The 18,975-nt window shown below is 42.6% G+C and overlaps 1 protein-coding gene across 1 annotated transcript; it reads right to left on the bottom strand.

Annotated features, from left to right (window-relative positions):
* Nucleotides 1-379: 379 nt before the first annotated feature.
* On the bottom strand, nucleotides 380-3,980 carry LOC109746301 (elongation factor 1-alpha). The gene is made up of 3 exons (XM_020305423.4): nucleotides 3,852-3,980; nucleotides 2,165-2,636; nucleotides 380-1,498 (listed from the first exon to the last, which is right to left on the bottom strand). Exons 2-3 carry the CDS (start codon nucleotides 2,624-2,626, stop codon nucleotides 617-619), a joined length of 1,344 nt encoding a protein of 447 aa, XP_020161012.1. The 5' UTR covers nucleotides 2,627-2,636; nucleotides 3,852-3,980; the 3' UTR covers nucleotides 380-616.
* Between the last annotated feature and the right edge of the window lie 14,995 nt (nucleotides 3,981-18,975).

Below are 18,975 nucleotides of genomic sequence, written 5' to 3'. Positions count from 1 at the left end.
TGAAGCCTTTCTCTCTATCAAGAATTTTACTGTTCGGCTCTAATAAAAGTGATGTAAACGTTCTTATATTTCTTTAAGTAAGGAGTATGCAAACAGCAAATACAGGGGAAAAAATCTGACAGCATTTGTATATCATGCGGACAGTTCAGACGAGCATGGCTAGACAGGGATTGCAGTGCATCAATTGGGGAAGAAGTAGTCCGGGTTGGAAGATTTTCTTAGATGCAACCTGGAAAAACAAAGCAGCTGCTGCAACTCTCCGTCTGAGTTTGAGTAATAAATTTTCAGCACAGGTAAGTTTCAGCATGAGTAGTTAGCAACGAAAAAAAATCCACTTTGCAAAACAAAAACCATTACCAAATATGCTTGCACAGGCAGCGACTCCAAATACCACGCATATATAAAATAGCAACTTTATCTGACGAAGTTTCACCAACACAAGGAACGATACTATGCTGACCACAGTAATAAGCAGTTCGAACACTGCTCGACACAAATAACCGAAGCTTAACAAGTTTGCAAATCCGCTAACACGACTATGACCACCACCGTATACCGCCGCCACCACCATAGATGTGGTAAAGAACCACCAACGACGCCGCCGCCCGACACCATCTCATTTCTTCTTGGCCGCAGCCTTGGTCACCTTGGCGCCGGTCGGATCCTTCTTCTCCACGGCCTTGATAACGCCCACGGCAACCGTCTGCCTCATGTCGCGCACAGCAAAGCGGCCCAGGGGAGGGTACTGGGCAAAGGTCTCCACCACCATGGGCTTGGTGGGGATCATCTTGACGAACCCGGCATCACCGTTCTTGAGGAACTTGGGCGCCGCCTCAATCTCCTTGCCAGACCGCCGGTCGATCTTGGTCTGGATCTCAGCAAACTTGACAGCGATGTGGGACGTGTGGCAGTCCAGCACCGGGGCATAGCCGTTGCTGATCTGGCCAGGGTGGTTCATGATGATGACCTGGGCGGTGAAGTTGGCAGCCTCCTTGGCAGGGTCGTCCTTGGAGTTGGAAGCGACGTACCCTCGCTTGAGATCCTTGACAGCCACGTTCTTGACGTTGAAGCCGACATTGTCACCAGGAAGAGCCTCCAGGAGAGACTCATGGTGCATCTCAACGGACTTCACCTCAGTGGTCAGGCCAGTAGGACCAAAGGTGACAACCATGCCTGGCTTGATGACTCCAGTCTCAACACGCCCCACTGGCACAGTTCCAATGCCGCCAATCTTGTACACATCCTGAAGGGGAAGACGCAGGGGCTTGTCGGAGGGCCTCTTGGGCTCATTGATCTGGTCCAGGGCCTCAAGAAGGGTGGGGCCCTTGTACCAGTCAAGGTTGGTGGACCTCTCAATCATGTTGTCGCCCTCGAACCCAGAGATGGGAACGAAGGGAACCTTGTCAGGGTTGTAACCGACCTTCTTCAGGTATGAAGAGACTTCCTTGACAATTTCTTCATAACGGGCCTTCGAGTACTTGGGAGTGGTGGCATCCATCTGGAACAGATCATAAGAGCAATCACATCAGATAAACACAAAAATGAGAAACAGCATAAATGTATATACAAGTACTGATGGAAGTTGCACAGAATAAGAGATCACGAAAAAACAAACAGTTGCACTTATCAATTAAGATATATCAAAGTAGTAACATATGATTAGAACTAGTAACATATGATTAGAACTACTGGGTTAACTTACACGACAATATCAACATGAACAGAAGTTCATCAACTGAACCTGGACATTTAATAAATAGTTCTGAACCCTAAAACAACAAACATTTAGCAACACGGTACATTTCTAAATTAAGAAAAAAGATATTGGTCAACACTTACTACTAGAATGAGACAGCTGTCAATCAGTTTACAGGAAATTTCTGTACTAATGAACATTGACATTAAGTAATTCTGAGTCTCGCATCAAGTGGATAGCAAAGATGTCAAACCAGTTTACAGGATGTTTCTGTAATATTGAACATTGACAACCTTAACATCAAGTGGATAGCAAAAGGATGTCAAGCAGTTTACAGAATGTTCTCTGTACTAATAAACATTGACATTGAATAAGTAATACTGAGCCTTATCAAATTGATAGCAAAATGGTAAACAAATCAAATGGTCACTCATAAAAATGGCCATTGAAAGTTGAATAGAAGTATACCTTGTTGCAGCAGCAGATCATCTGCTTCACACCAAGAGTGAAAGCAAGGAGAGCGTGCTCACGGGTCTGGCCATCCTTGGAGATACCAGCCTCAAAACCACCAGTGGTGGAGTCAATGATAAGCACAGCACAGTCAGCCTGGGAGGTCCCAGTGATCATGTTCTTGATGAAATCACGGTGACCAGGAGCATCAATGACAGTGCACGAGTACTTGGTGGTCTCGAACTTCCACAGAGCGATATCAATGGTGATACCCCTCTCACGCTCAGCCTTGAGCTTGTCAAGCACCCAGGCGTACTTGAAAGACCTCTTGTTCATCTCAGCGGCTTCCTTCTCGAACCTCTCGATCACACGCTTGTCAATGCCTCCAAGCTTGTAGATGAGGTGGCCAGTCGTGGTTGACTTGCCAGAGTCGACATGGCCAATGACCACAATGCTGATGTGGATCTTCTCCTTGCCCATGGAGGACTACCTGCATAGACCAAATTAGGGGTGGTGAAACGAGTTCAGATAATTCAACACTACAGTTTAAACTTAAGCAAATGATTGAACGATGGTGATAATTTGGAAGAATAACAAAATTAAATCATAAAACAATGGTGATTATACAAATTATCAGGCAACAGTTGACAGGCAAGCAGGGCCAGACTTGAAACAACAATTCCACAGACTTTTAGTCCCAAACAAGGCATGCAAAACTAAATCCCCAATTTGTTCCAAACACTGGAAAGAAATAACACTGCAATTATTCAAATTCATCAGATAAGGCATGCAAAACTAAATCTGACTAATACTACAACAACAACAACAAAGCCTTTAGTCCCATACAAGTTGAGACAGAACCAAAACTAAATCTGACTAACAGGTAAAATTAGATCTACATCCAACTGATTCTTAACAGGAATAAGGTAAACCTAAAGACCAGAATACCTTGTCAAGTAGCCAAGCATGATCTAATCTGGAAGGGCAAGATTAGCAGGCAAGGCAAATACTTAACATGGTAATTCAGGGCCAGAGCAAATTGGAGATGCAGGGGGTCGTCTGCAGAAGCACCCAATAGGATTCGAACCTACATGAGAAGGCCCCGCAAGGAGGCCCTCAGTCTTTACCATTAGACGATGGGCACTTTTTGCATCTCCAATTTGCTGACAATACCAGATCATATTATGCATCTCTCTAAACCAGAGGAATTAACTTGCAGAGGATAGTGTTAATTCAGTAAGGACTCGCAAAACTAGCTTAGCCCAAGAGACATGCATACAGAGACCAAAACAACCAGTTCATGCGACAGGCTCGAAATCAAACCAAGCAGGGCGCAAAGGCGAATCGAATCGAGCAGATCTAGGTACTCAAGCTAAGGCGACATGCTTATAAATACGAAACCGAGCAGATCGATAGATCTATCACAGCGCGCGGTCGAGCCAGAGATGCGACGGCATACGGGCGAGAGAAATAACCAAGTTCATCATGCGACAGTAAGGACTCGCAAAACTAGTCTAGAACCAATACAGGCACTTCATGCGACAGCCTCGAAATCAAACCAAACAGGGCGCAAAGGCGGATCGAATCGAGCAGATCTATCCATCTATCACAGCGCGCGATCGACCCAGCTAGGCATGCGACGGCATACGAGCGAGGGAAATAATCACCGACGGCGGAAGGGCAGGCCGGCGGCGAGGACGGGTACCTGGCTGGCCGGAGACAACGAGGGGGAGGAGGAGGCGATGGAGTCGAAGACGCGGCGGGGGGAGGGGAGAAGGATGGGATGGGGTGGGATGACGGGTGCCTAGGGTTTTATCTGCGGCCTCTGGATCGTCGGACGGGCGGCTGCGATGGCGGTTACGCCTCGCGCGTTCGATCCCGATCGTGCGGTTGCTGGTGACTCCCTGTGGGCTCGCGTTTCGTAGCGCCTACGTCCGCCTTGGCCGTGAAGGAAATGTCCTTCTTGTTTAAAATCAAATATAGTATCTCTTTTTAATTTTCCTCCAAGAAGATCTCTATTTTCGAATAAATATCCTTTTAATTAGACTTTTTTTAGGGGTTTCTTTTAATTAGTCACGTGAATGGATATGGTTCGCCTCGAAGAAGTGGGGCTGGGCTGATCCTGTGACGTTGCGGAGCCAATAATTATGGACCCAACGACCACACATGTCCAAGATGGTTTATATGCGCTCTCTCTCTTTTTGTGGGAAGATGGTTTTATGCTAACAAAACACTTCCAGCTCAAAAAACAAAATGCTAAGAAAACATTTCTCAGGTGCACAAATGCAAGAGAGAGTGCTCTCACGGCTTAAATGTTCCCGTGCTCCAAACTTAAAAATAAATTTGAATGTTCCGAAAAATTATCTTCTCTGTGTGTATTTCGAATTAGCTTTGAAATTTTTAGGGAATGTCAAATGTGGACACATGTCTTACGAACCTGCACCTTTTTTAAAAATGTTAAAATGTACCCTTTGGAAGATAGCATGGGAGCATTTTAGGAATGGGAGCACAGGATATGCACTCGACACAAAGGAAAATATCACCGGAAGAGGCAGATTATTTTCGTCCAATAAGTCTATGAATTGTGGTATGCATACCCACGGCAGTAAGGAGTTGATTAGTGTATTACATACCTGAGCTCAGGGCATTTTTTCGGTGCACGATTACTCACAAGTGTAGGTGGGGAGCTTATAATTTATTAAAATTTAGTCAAGCATAATGGTAGAATCCAACAATTATATATTTTTGCATTTTGTTGGCATTGACCCAATTCTTCAGATCGTATGAGTACTTGATTGTGTGGGCATCAGATGATTTTAATTGATATTAATTCTCGTTAAAAGCTAAAATACTATGGATTCACTAAACTTCCACCTAATTCACATATTATGCTTGTAGAAAAACATAACATGTGAGGGTACTATCCCTTTCGAAAGTTTAATGTCATAGGTTACCGCAGATGACAAGATAAATGCATATATGACTCGCATTGAAGAAAACAACAACCAAGCTAGATCAGGACGGTCTCTATATCACTATCAGGTGAACTAACCATATATACCTAAGAGAGTGAATCCCACTATCATATTTATCTTAACATGCAGCCTATCCACCTCGGTAGCCTACCACATCAACAACTCAAATACTGCCAGACTTTTCTGCGCTGCGGAAAGCCACATCATCGTGTTTTCTCCCCAAGCCAGCAGCTCACTTCCTCTCAGCTACTACTTCATGCATTTTCATTGCCTTTCAATATCCTACAGTGAAGCCACATCAACATCAATTCACTGCCAATCAGTTATTGCTTCATGCAGTCTTAATGCTACCTCTAACTATTCATCTTGCACTTTCCATTTCCCTGGTGGTAGTTTTCTCCACAATCATGCGGTAGTGACTTCGCTTGCCCTTCCGGCTTTCAGTCCGATCTCATCCCACTACTTTGTTGTTTAATTATAAACCCATTCCTCTTCTCCATCTTCATTGTTGCACCCTTCCCCGAATATAACCTCATCCATTCCTCTTCACCTACTGGTTGGGAGCACGCCATCGACCTCATCCTCCTAAGACTCTCCTACTACCTATCACATTTCTTCATGTCAAGGTCGCAGTCATACATGTGCACAGCAAATGGCTTCAACACCTGTGAGGCTGCGAACTGAGCGTAACTCATATGCATATGTTCCTTGTGATGGAACCAACCTACCAGGATTCAATCCCTAGAATTGGTAGTGATGCTCGCATTTTTCTGGATTTATTTCAGGCTTTCCGGCATTGTTTGTTCGGTGGCACGAGACATTTTCGTCGACTACGAGGCACCTATGATGACTTCGTCAATCTCAAGATATTGTGCCAGCTCAATATCTCGGAAGTATTCATAGTGATAGGGTGTGCGTACATGCGCGCTTTCATAGGGATGAGTGCATGTGCGTGTGTATGAGCATCTGTGATTGTATTGTGTTAAAAAACACATGTAAGGCTCTCCTCCTCTACACATTAGGCACGCAGGGGTGAATGGCGTCATCATTGTCGGCCTTTTTTGTTGAATTCCTATTTCTATATTCTTTCCAGTTTATTCACTTTTGGTTCCTACGCTTTTCAATCTTGGCATCTCATGAGAGTGTGTTGTCAAGTCTGCACACAACTATGACTTATGGCTTACACATAATGTAGTCTTTACAATATGCAAAAGATAATTCATGCCACAATCGTGGGATCTCTGTTTGATTTAGTATTATTGCAAAACACTATGTAATTTTGTGGTATGGTAAATGTTGAGGTAGTGGATACTTCATTGCGCCTGAAAACTCGGTCTAAATCTCCTTTATTTGGTGTGACTATAGGTATGATGGTTTAATTAGCAGAGGAAAGTGTTGTATTGCTCCACCAACTCTTCCCATTTCCTTGAAAAACTCCAATGTCCAATTCTAATGGCGAAGCTAGCGAATTGCCAAAGCCTAGGCACATCCACAAGCTAAAATTTACTTTGGTCTATCAAACACGACAAGTATCATATATTTGGATAAACGTTGATAGTGTCCCAGCCCAGGGGTCTCTCACCATGTCGATTCCCATCTTGGTGAGCTAGGTTGAGGAACCCCCTTGGTCGGATCCGTCCTAGGCTACTTTGGGTGACCCATGACGCATTATACGAAGACTCTCGAAGTCTTGGCATACAAGCTAAAGATCCCGGAGCCATGGAGGACTCTACCTCCACTAACGCGGTCGACTAGGATCTTTAGCCCTAGAACCCCCGGTATGTTATATAAGCCTGGGGTCGGGCTCGTCGGTAGATCACCAGACAATCCCTTGGTATTTCACCTGTATTTTGTACACACCCCAATCACAATATACACAAGTAAGAGTAGGGTATTATCTCCACCACGAGAGTCGAAACCTGGGTGAAACCTTGTCTCGCTTTACCATCCAACCCAATCGCCTAGCTAGGATACCCTATCGAGGGATCTGACAGAATTAGCTCCGACACTGGTGGCTCATGCAGGTCATGCTAGGTGAACTCAGAGTCTCGATGGCAGTCCAGATAAGATATGGCGCGATCTATGCGCCAGGCTAGATGTTCGCCTTCGATGCCGCCATGAGCCGACTCGACTGGCCACCTCGGCTAGGTCAAGAGTTTTGCTCCCGGTCGGGTCGTCAGATTCGGCAACCTAGAGTACTCCGCGGATCCCCACAGAGAGCTGATCCTCCAAAGTTTGGCGTCATGCAAGATCCAGAGTTGGTTCTCCTGGACTCGATGTCAGATCGGATCCAGGAAGAAGTCATTTTTTTACCCACCCATCGCCCATCTAATCACGGATATCGAAGACCTCGCCGGCATCCTTGAGGACGCCACCGAGGAAGCAGAAGACATGGAGGAGGAGAACGATGAGCCCGCAGACAGCTAACCGCCATCCACGTACGGTGCCCTTACACCCGTGGCTGGCAACCTTTGTTCATGAGTGCTACATAGTGGACACAAATCACACAAGCAAAAAGCTCAGGGAATGACACCGAAGACGGTCCGAATACACACCCCACCACGCGAACCTCGATCGTCAAGCAACTTCGACGAGCATGATCTTGAAGTGATGGACACAGAGCTTGGCAACCCGCGTCGCGATCAGGCTCGGAACAATATAATAAGGTAAGCGGTAAAATTGGCTCTGGACTAGAACCGGCTGGCCGAGAAAGCTTACGAGCTTGATGAGGCCTGCCTGCAGGTCCTCACTGAAAGCGCATTATATCGACTAGAGGGGGGTGAATAGGCGATTTTTACAAATTCGTCACTGAGGGATTTCAAGGAGAGGAAATTCCTAAGCAACGAACTACTTAGCACTGAAATAAGTACTCAGATGTAAACATAACAGAGCAGTAGCATAGTCATCATGATGAAATGAAAACAAGCACAGAGTACAAGTAGCATAAACACAGGATAAGCAGGCTGAAGACAAACTAACTAAAGAAATAGGATAGGGGAAATTGAGAAAGTATTCAGTCAAAGTCTTCAAACAGCAACGATCAAGTACAACAGCGTATGAATGAGGAAATGAAAGGGTTGAGGAAATAGAACCAGTAGCTCGGTGAAGACAGTGATTTGGTAGACCAGTTCCAACTGTTGTGACAGTTGTACGTCTGGTTGGAGCGGCTAGGTATGTAAACTTGAGGACACACAGTCCCGGACACACAGTCCTCACCGTATTCTCCTTGAGCTAAGATCACACAGACCTCGCCCAATCACTCGTGGTAAGTCTTCAGGTGACTTCCAAACCTTCACAGACTCGGTCACTCGGCGATCCACAATTTCCTCTTGGATGCTCTAGACCATGACGCCTAACCGTCTGGAGGATGCACAGTCCTGAAAGGCAACAAGCGTCGGTTCCACACATGAACAATCTCTTCAATGATGCTCAATCACTTTGGGTTTATAGGTGTTTGGGTTTGGGTTTTCCTCACTTGATGATTTTCGCTCAAAGTCCTCAGAGGATGAGATGCTCTCAATGACAAGTGTCAGATTCTCTCGGAGCAGCCAACCAGCTAGTGGTTGTAGGGGCGGCTATTTATAGCCTAGGGAGCAGCCCGACATGATAAGACATAAATGCCCTTCAATGATATGACCGTTAGGTGGAAAGATATTTTGGGACAGCTGGCGCGTAGCACAACAACGGTCGGATATTTGAGTATCAAATTCCTCAGGGCTATCATGTTCCTCACTTGTAGGCAATCCGCACTGGCGAATTCCTAACTCCTAAGTCAGAACAAATTCCTCAAAGACCAGAAGATCTTCGTCTTTATCACTGAAGAAATTGGCTGAACTGTATGAGATTTTCAATGGCTTCACTCGAAAGGATTGGTAGGTGTAGGATTTTGAGATGAGCATCACTTGGAAACTTTTCCTTAGTTTTACCTCGACCCCCTTTAACAGTATGGTGTTTCCTATGACTCAAGAAAGAGAAAATGAAACTACGAAAACAAAAGTCTTCACGCTTCATAATCCTCGCATGAATACCAAGTCTTCATGGTCACACCAATTTCTTCACTTTCAAAGTCTTCAAGAAAACCAAAGTCTTCAGCTGAAGACATTCATTTTTAGGGTCGACTTTCATCATAAATATCAAACTCCTCATAGACTCATAGACCTGTGTACACTCACAAACTCATTAGTCCCTTAACCTATAAGTCTTCAATACACCAAAATCACTAAGGGGCACTAGATGCACTTACACTCACCTACGAGGAGAATCTTAAGGCCAAGGCTATTCCGATAGACTTCATCAGTTCATCACAACTCACAAATCTCCTCTACGGTGGAAGCCCGGCTCAATTCTGTGTTCCCCCTAGCATAGCTCAATCATCAGGCTCCATCGCAGCCCAACACCTTGAGCAAGAGTTGCAAGGCAGCCTCCAGCAACCGATGGCCGACATCAATGTGTTCAAGCCGCCGCACGAGAAAGGAAAATGAGGCTTCGTCATTAGCTTCGGGACACGCTTGGGATCAAGCACTCAGATGGGGTATCTCACTATACGTGTGTGGCCTCTTGGGTGGGATGGTGATCGTGGATATTGAAGATGGTTGGGCCAAGGGGAACGGTGAGGTCGATGGCTACGACGGCAATGGCAGAGCTTAAGCCGAAGGGTTCTGGAGGAGGAGAGATCGGGATGTTGGGTGATGCGGCTTGAAGCTACGTCGGTATTTCCCCAAAGAGGAAGGGATGATGCAGCACAACAGCGGTAAGTATTTCCCTCAATGACGAGACCAAGGTTATTGAACCAGTAGGAGAACCAAGCAACACAACGTAAACAGCCCCCAAGCAACACAAAGTAAACAACCCCCAACGTAGAAAAACAGAGTAATGCAATAAGAACGATGACATGATGTAGACAAGATCTATCTATGTAGAGATAGACCCCCATCGTTTTATCCTTAGTAGCAATGATACATACGTGTCGGTTCCCTTTCTGTCACTGGGATCAAGCACCGTAAGATCGAACCCACTACAAAGCACCTCTTCCCATTACAAGATAAATAGATCAAGTTGGCCAAACAAAACCCAAATATCGGAGAAAAAATACGAGGCTATAAGAAACCATGCATATAAGAGATCAAAGAAACTCAAATAACTTTCATGTATATAAAAAGATAGATCTGATCATAAACTCAAAGTTCATCCGATCCCAACAAACACACCGTAAAAAGAGTTACATCATATGGATCTCTAAGAGACCATTGTATTGAGAATTCAGCGAGAGAGATGAAGCCATCTAGCTACTAACTACAGACCCGAAGGTCTACAAAGAACTACTCACGCATCATCGGAGAGGCACCAATGGAAGTGGTGAACCCCTCCGTGATGGTGTCTAGATTGGATCTGGTGGTTCTAGACTCTACGGCGGCTGGAATTGATTTTTGTCGACTCCCCTAGGGTTTCTGGAATGTTGGGGTATTTATAGAATAAAGAGGCGGTCCGGGGGGCACCCAAGGTGGGCACAACCCACCAGGGCGCGCCTGGGCCTCCTGGCGCACCCTAGTGGGTTGTGCTCCCCTCGGAGCACCCCCCTAGGCGTAGCCTTGGCCCATTGGGTGTCTTCTGGTCCATAAAAATTCTCTGTGAAGTTTCGTTGCACTTGGACTCCGTTTGGTATTGATTTCCTGCGATGTAAAAAACATGCAGAAAATAGCAACTGACACTTGGCACTATGTCAATAGGTTAGTACCAAAAATGATATAAAATGACTATAAAATTATTATAAAACATCCAAGATTGATAATATAACAGCATGGAACAATAAAAAATTATAGATACGTTGGAGACGTATCAGCATCCCCAAGCTTAACTCCTACTCGTTCTCGAGTAGGTAAGTGATAAAAACAGAATTTTTGATGTGAAATGCTGCCTAACATGTCATCTCATATTCTTTTCTTTATAGCATGGACATTTGGACTTTTATATTGTTCAAAGCAATAGTCTAGTTTTGACATGATAACTTAAATACTCAAGTATATCAACAAGCAACCATGTCTTTCAAAATATCAACGCTAAAATAAGTTATCCGTAGCCCATCATGCTCAATCATTGATCCATTCATGAAACACACTCGCATATTAACTACACCCAATACTCAAGTACGATCATATTGCCTCCTAGTTGGTGCTTTTATAAAAGAAGATGGAGACTCAAATTCAAAAATAAAAAATGCATAAAGTAAAAGAAAGGCCCTTCGCAGAGGGAAGTAGGGATTTGTAGAGGTGCTAGAGCTCAAAGCAAAAAAATAGATAAAAAACATTTTGGGAGGTGTGTCTTTCCCACCAACGAAAACGACTTAGAGCTCCCAACACTTTCCATGCTAGATATATCATAGGCGGTTCCCAAACAGAAAATATAGTTTATTCCTTTTTCAACCATAATTTCACTTTCCATGGCTAGCCGTATCCACGGTTGCCGTCCATACCAACACTTTCCAAGGAATTTATTATTTGACAACATAAAGTAAATTCATTTTTCATTTCGGGACTGGGCATCCCTAATACCTTTGCCTTACTCTCGTGCAATGACAAGTGAATAAACACTCATCGTGAGAATAACACATCTAGCATGGAAAATATTAGTCACCCCTCACCACTCTGCGAGCGGTACGAACACACAAAAGAGAAGTTTATTTTGAAAATTAGAGATGGCACATACAAGTTTGCTTAGAACGGCAAAAGAATACTGCATATAGGTAGATATAGTCGACTCATGTGGCAAAACTGGTTTAAAGGTTTTTGGATGCACCAGTAGAGATCATACTTAGTGCAAAATGAAGGCTAGCAAAAGATTGAGAAGCGACCAACCAAGAAACAAATAATCTCATAAGCGAGCATTAAGTATAATTAACACCGAATAATGCACCACAAGTAGGATATAATTTCATTGCATGACTATTGACTTTCGTGCTTGCATAGGGAATCACAAACCTTAACACAAATATTCTTATTAAAGCATAGTCACTCATCAACATGACTCACATATCACATCATCATATCTCAAAACTATTACTAAGAATCAAGTTTATTTTGTCCAATGATCTTCATGAAAGTTTTTATTATATCCTTCTTGGATATCTATCACTTTGGAACTAATTTTCATGTGTTGCTTTTGATAAGCTCAAACAAATATAAGTGAATATCATGAGCATAAATTTTCTTTCTCTCAAATTAGTTTAAGTGAAGCAAGAGAGAATTTCTTGAAAATTTTACTAACTATCAAACAAATTTAAGTGAGGCAAGAGAGCATTTCTCCAAAAATACTAAAGCACACCGTGCTAAAAAAGATATAAGTGAAGCACTAGAGCAAGTCCATAGCTCATAAAAATTTAAGTGAAGCATAGAGAGCAATTCTAACAAGTCATGACATAATTTTGGCTCTCTCAAATAGGTGTGTCCAGCAAGAAATCAAGAGTTAAAACACAAAATAAAACAAGCAAGGACTCATATCATACAAAACTCTCCAAGCAAAACACATAGTATGTGACAAATAAAAATATAGCTTCGAGTAAAATACCAATGGTCGTTAGAAGAAAGAGGGGATGCCACTCGTGGCATCCCCAAGCTTAGTTGCTTGCTCTCTTTCGGATAATAGTTTGGGATGCCGGGGCATCCCCAAGCTTAGGCTCTTCTTACTCCTTATTCCTTCATCCATCGTAAGATAACCCAAAACTTGAAAACTTCAATCACACAAAACTCAACAAAACCTTAGTGAGATCCATTAGTATAAGAAAGCAAAATCACTACTATAAGTACTGTATCAAACCAATTCATATTTGTTCTTGCATTATATCTACTATATTCCAACTTTTCTATGGCAAAAACTTATCAAAGAAACCATAGAGCCATCAAAACAAGCACACAACGCAAAGAAAACAGAATATGTCAAAAACAGAACAGTTTGTAGCAATCTGACTATTTCGAATACTTCTGTAACTTCAAAAATTCTGAAAAATTAGGACGACCTGAGCAATTTTTATATTAATCTTCTTTAAAAATAATTGGCATTTTATCATGCTCTGGTGATTTTTAACAATTGTTTTCATGAGCGCAAAAGTTTCTGTTTTTCAGCAAGATCAAACAACTATCACCCAAGAAGATCCTAAAGTTTTACTTGGCACAAACACTAATTAAAACACAAAAAACACAATCATAACAGTAGCATAATTATGCTAACACTCAAGAACAGAAAGCAAAAATAAATTTTATTCATTGGGTTGCCTCCCAACAAGCGCTATAGTTTTACGCCCGTAGCTAGGCATAAAGCAAGGATCTAAGTTTTGTCATCTTTGTTCTTAATTTTATTAGAGGTGTTTTCATCATGGGGTTTTGTAAACACAACATAAAACACATTATCCATAGAAACCTTAGCATTATTGAGTTGCCCATTATCATAACCTCGTTGGTTTCCGGCAACAATCCAAGAGCAATGTTGATTAACATTATTGAAAACTTGTTGGACTACATCTAGAATAGGGACTTCCTTTTTAAGATTCTCATCAAAGATTTTATTATCCCTAAGAAAATGTCTTAACGCATAGTCACTATTGTAAAGAATTTCATCTATCACGGGCTTTTCACGATTCATACCATAAAAATCAAAGATTTTCCTAGCTTCCCGTATGATATAGTCAAACTCATTCATAAGAACAAGAGTGGCCAACTTTTTAGCCTTAGGAAGATCAAAAAACAATCTTTGCAAAGTGGGATGCGTACGGATAAATTTAGTTTCAAGTTTCAAAACTAGTGCTGAAATAGCATCTGTAGCGACCAGACCTCAAACAGTCTGATCTATGTGCATAAGTGTCATCCCTGGATCGGTAATGCTGACACGCACAGTACTTGAAGGATTTATAACAGAGTAGCAATCACACACTTATTACATCGAATGTCTCAAAAGAGAACTTATTACAATAAATATGGCTTAAGGCCATCTAATACGATAACAGCGGAAGGCTTGGAAGATAAAGTGAGTCCATCAACTCCAACGGTATCACTGAGTGAAAGACCACGACCTAAGGCTCCTTACTCGTCGTCTGAAAAGTCTGCAACATGATACGTTGCAGCCCAAAAACGGGTCAGCACATGGAATATGCTGGCAATGTAACACAAAAGAGTAATGAACAGAATAATGCTATCACTACATGCATATATGGCTGGTGGAGGCTGTATGGTTAATGTGTTTTGCGGAAAGCCAATTTTTCCCTACTACAAAGGAATATATTTTATTTAACTACAAAGTTTGTTGAAAACATTGAGAAGGTAAACCCCCCTCTCAATCCCAATTAAAAGTAGTCATTAACAACCCAACAAATTTAATATATAGAGTGATGAGATCAACATGATAATCTAAGAACCAGATACTCAAGATGTCCATAACCGGGGACACGGCTAACCATGATTAGTTTGTACACTCTGCAGAGGTTTGCGCACTTTTTCCCACAAGACTCGATCTCCTCCGTTGTATTTCTCGCACTACATGATGTTTGAGAAACGGATGACCGAGACACAGTCTTTCAGAAGCGTTAGCACCTTACGATGGGTAGACAGTACCACCTACATCCCCTACATCTACTAGTCTACCACTGTAAGAGTTCACACGACTTAATCAACTATGCTAGAGCCCATAATAGCTTGTGGCTGCACACGGAAGTTTCTAGCATGAAGAATCTCATGATCCCTTTGAGCCTGGGTGGCAGTCCATAGGAGAATCACACGGTACCCCGGGATTTCCAAAAATACAGGCAATCACTGGGTTCCCCAGGTGCCTCAATCCACCCAGATGTGTATTTAAGTTGCCACCTTAAGTTGAACCATTAATTAACAATTCACATCTGTCATGAATACTCTCAAACCCAAACCACGTCTACGAGCATAGCATAGCAATATAAGCAACGTAGAAGTAACTCCCAGGGTTTGATAATAAAACAGGTAATAGGTACTACCTCAACTACTTCCCAATACCCACATGTTAATTTAGATCCTAACCATGCAATGTTTGAGGGTTGATCTAATGCAATAAAACTAGGTATGAAAGAGGTATGATCAAAGTGTTACTTGCCTTGCTGATGATCCACGAAACCTAGAGACTCGTAGTAGCACGCTTTGCACTCCGGGTATTCTATCGCAAACAAACAACAAGCATACAATAAGCAAACAAGCAAGGGCACGGGTAAAACTCAAATAAGAGATCTAACCAGAAAGTTCAACTTAAGAACTCCGGTATGCAAAAAGAATCAAATCGAACGAAGCAACAAAACTCAAACGGCGAAAGAAACAAGCTTCATTTACTAATCTGGGCTTCGAGACAAAACTCTAGGCGCTTGAATCGCCTGATTCTGATAAACGAGCGAAAAGTTATACTAGAACGAAAATCGGATCAAAAATCGCGATCGAAAATAATCGCAGAAAATCCGAGAAAAAGAAAAACTGACGAACAAGCTAACGAACGAACGTTTGCTGTCTGCGGCTAAACGGTGAAAACTGTTCGTTAAAATGAACGAACGAACGGGTGTTCGCTATATAACTAAACCGAAAAAAACGATCTAAAAATAATAATAAACCGTGGTTCTAAAAAACCGTACAGTTTTCCGAAGAAAACCGGCGGCGGCGGCGAGGCTACCTCCGGCGGATCCGGCAAACGGCGGCGGCGGCGGGTGGCTCCGGCGAGGCGGCGCGGGGCGGCGGGTTGGCGGCGGGGCGGCAGCTGGCGGCGCTAGGGTTAGGGTTTGGGCGGCGGCGCGGGTTGGGCTGGCGGCTCGGGTTGGGCTTCGGCGGCGCGACTTATAAAGGCCCCCCGGGCGGAGTCCCGCTCGGGTACGGCCCGGAGTCGGTTTGACTTCTTTTTTAAATAATTCTGACGTGCAGAAAAAGAAAGAAAAAAAATACTAAACGGACTCCAAAAATCCCGAAATAAATTTTCCCCGTCCTCTAAAAATAAGCCGGACAAGTTGAACATTTATTTGGGCCTAAAATGAAAATTTGAAAAACGCATATTTTTCCTAATTCAAATAAAGTAGCGATAAAACTCCAAATAAAAATCTTATTTGAATTTAATATTAAATCTCCAATTTTCTTTATTTTGAGGAAGTCATTTTATCCTCTATCTTTTATTTTTATAAAAGAAATATCTAAAAAGAAAAATAATTAAAATCAAACGATCCTCTTTTCAAAATTCGAGAAAGACTCGAATATGAAAATAATGAAATCTCCAACTCTCTCCGTGGGTCCTTGAGTTGCGTAGAATTTCTAGGATCAAGCAAAATGCAATAAAATATGATATGCAGTGATGATCTAATGTATAACATTCCAAATTGAAAATTTGGGATGTTACAGCATCCGCATAAGATCTAGTAGTTTTAAATATAGGAGCATCATCAAGACTTAGATTTCCCACACAATTGAAAAATTCTTGGATACGTTCTTTTCCCATAACATTCACTTGCCCCAAGATAAAAGTTTTAGCATCCAGTTTGCTTGTACGTCCAATATTAGGAGATAGGCCATCATCTGTTGGTGCCATACCGAAATCACTCATGATTGCAATCAAAGGATAGATCTGACGAGAAAACGGCGAACGAAAAAGAGGGCGAGTAAAACGGCAAATTTTTGTGAAGTGGGGGAGAGGAAAATGAGAGGCAAATGGCAAATAATGTAAATTGCAAGGAGATGAGATTTGTGATTAGGAACCTGGTATATGTTGAAGATCCTCCCCAGCAACGGCGCCAGAAATTTCTTTTGATGCGGCTTGAAACTACGTCGGTATTTCCCCAAAAAGGAAGGAATGATGCAGCACATGAGCGGTAGGTATTTCCCTCAGTGATGAGACCAAGGTTATCGAACCAGTAGGAGAACCAAGCCACACAACGTAAACAGCCCCTGCACACAAATAACAACTACTCGCAACCCGACGTGTTAAAGGGGTTGTCAATCCCTTTCGGGTAACGGCGCCAGAAATTGGCACGGAGATGGGAGAAAATTGTAATAGATTGAATAAATAAATCACAAATAAAATAAAGTGCAGCAAAGTATTTTTGTATTTTTGGTTTAATAGATCTGAATAAAAAGAGCAAATAAAGTAGATCGCAAAGCAAATATATGAGAAAGAAGACCCTTTCGGGCAACGGTGACTCAAGATAGGCAAACGAACGTGAGTAAAATTGTAGTAGATTGATAGATCAAACGCCAAATAAAATAAATAAGAATAAAATGCAGCAAGGTATTTTTGGTTTAATAGATCTGAAAATAAAAGCAAAGGAAAAGTAGACCGCAGAGGCAAATAATATGAGCAAGAGACCCGGGGGCCGTAGGTTTCACTAGTGACTTCTCTCGAGAAAAATAGCAAACGGTGGGTGAACAAATTACTGTTGGGCAATTGATAGAACTTCAAATAATCATAACGATATCCAGGCAATGATCAATACATAGACATCACGTCCAAAATTAGTAGACCGACTCCTGCCTGCATCTACTACTATTACTCCACACATCGACCGCTATCCAGCATGCATCTAGTGTATTAAGTTCATGGAGAAACAAAGTAATGCAATAAGAACGATGACATGATGTAGACAAGATCTATCTATGTAGAGATAGACCCATCGTTTTATCCTTTGTAGCAATGATACATACGTGTCGCTTCCCTTTCTGTCACTGGGATCAAGCACCGTAAGATCGGACCCACTACAAAGCACCTCTTCCCATTGCAAGATAAATAGATCAAGTTGGCCAAACAAAACCCAAATATCAGAGAAGAAATACGAGGCTATAAGAAATCATGCATATAAGAGATCAAAGAAACTCAAATAACTTTCATGGATATAAAAAGATAGATCTGATCATAAACTCAAAGTTCATCTGATCCCAACAAACACATCGCAAAAAGTGTTACATCATATGGATCTCCAAGAGACCATTGTATTGAGAATCCAACGAGAGAGAGGAAGCCATCTAGCTACTAACTACGGAGCCGAAGGTCTACAAAGAACTACTCACGCATCATCGGAGAGGCACCAATGGAAGTGGTGAATCCCTTCGTGATGGTATCTAGATTGGATCTGGTGGTTCTAGACTCTGCGACGGCTGGAATTGATTTTCGTCGACTCCCCTAGGGTTTCTGGAATATTGGGGTATTTATAGAGCAAAGAGGTGGTCCGGGGGGCACCCGAGGTGGGCACAACCCACTAGGGCGTGCTTGGGCCTCCTGGCGCACCATGGTGGGTTGTGCTCCCCTCGGAGCCTTGACTCATTGGGTGTCTTCTGGTCCAGAAAAATTCTCCGTTAAGTTTCGTTGCATTTGGACTCCATTTGGTATTGATTTCCTGCGATGTAAAAAACATGCAGAAAGTAGCAACTGGCACTTGGCACTATGTCAATAGGTTAGTACCAAAAAATGTTGTAAAATGATTATAAAACATCCAAGATTGATAATATAACATCATGGAACAATAAAAAATTATAGATACGTTGGAGACGTATCATTGGGCGATAGGGAGGATGCTAGGTTGGGCGCGTCGCTCCTTTTTGTTGTTGTTTGAGAACCATCGCTCTGCTTTCCACACATGATTTTGAGCAGAGCCATTTTTCTACTACGCCGATAACACCCTGTTAACCAATTACAACCCAAACGAACCAAACAAGAATGGCACTAAAGGAGCAATTCTGCGCGATGAATCATTTTTCTACTACGCCGATAACACCTTATTAACCAATTACAACCCAAACGAAGCAAACAAGAATGGGACTAAGAGCAACTCCAGTGGGGCGATCCAAACGGACGGCGATTTCGTCCGCTTTTTGTCCATTTGGATCG

This window comes from Aegilops tauschii, chromosome 2, assembly GCF_002575655.3.
Source record: "Aegilops tauschii subsp. strangulata cultivar AL8/78 chromosome 2, Aet v6.0, whole genome shotgun sequence".
NCBI lineage: Eukaryota > Viridiplantae > Streptophyta > Magnoliopsida > Poales > Poaceae > Aegilops > Aegilops tauschii.
The sequence above is the reverse complement of the archived record's forward strand: the minus strand, read 5'-3'. Positions and strand labels throughout refer to the sequence as shown.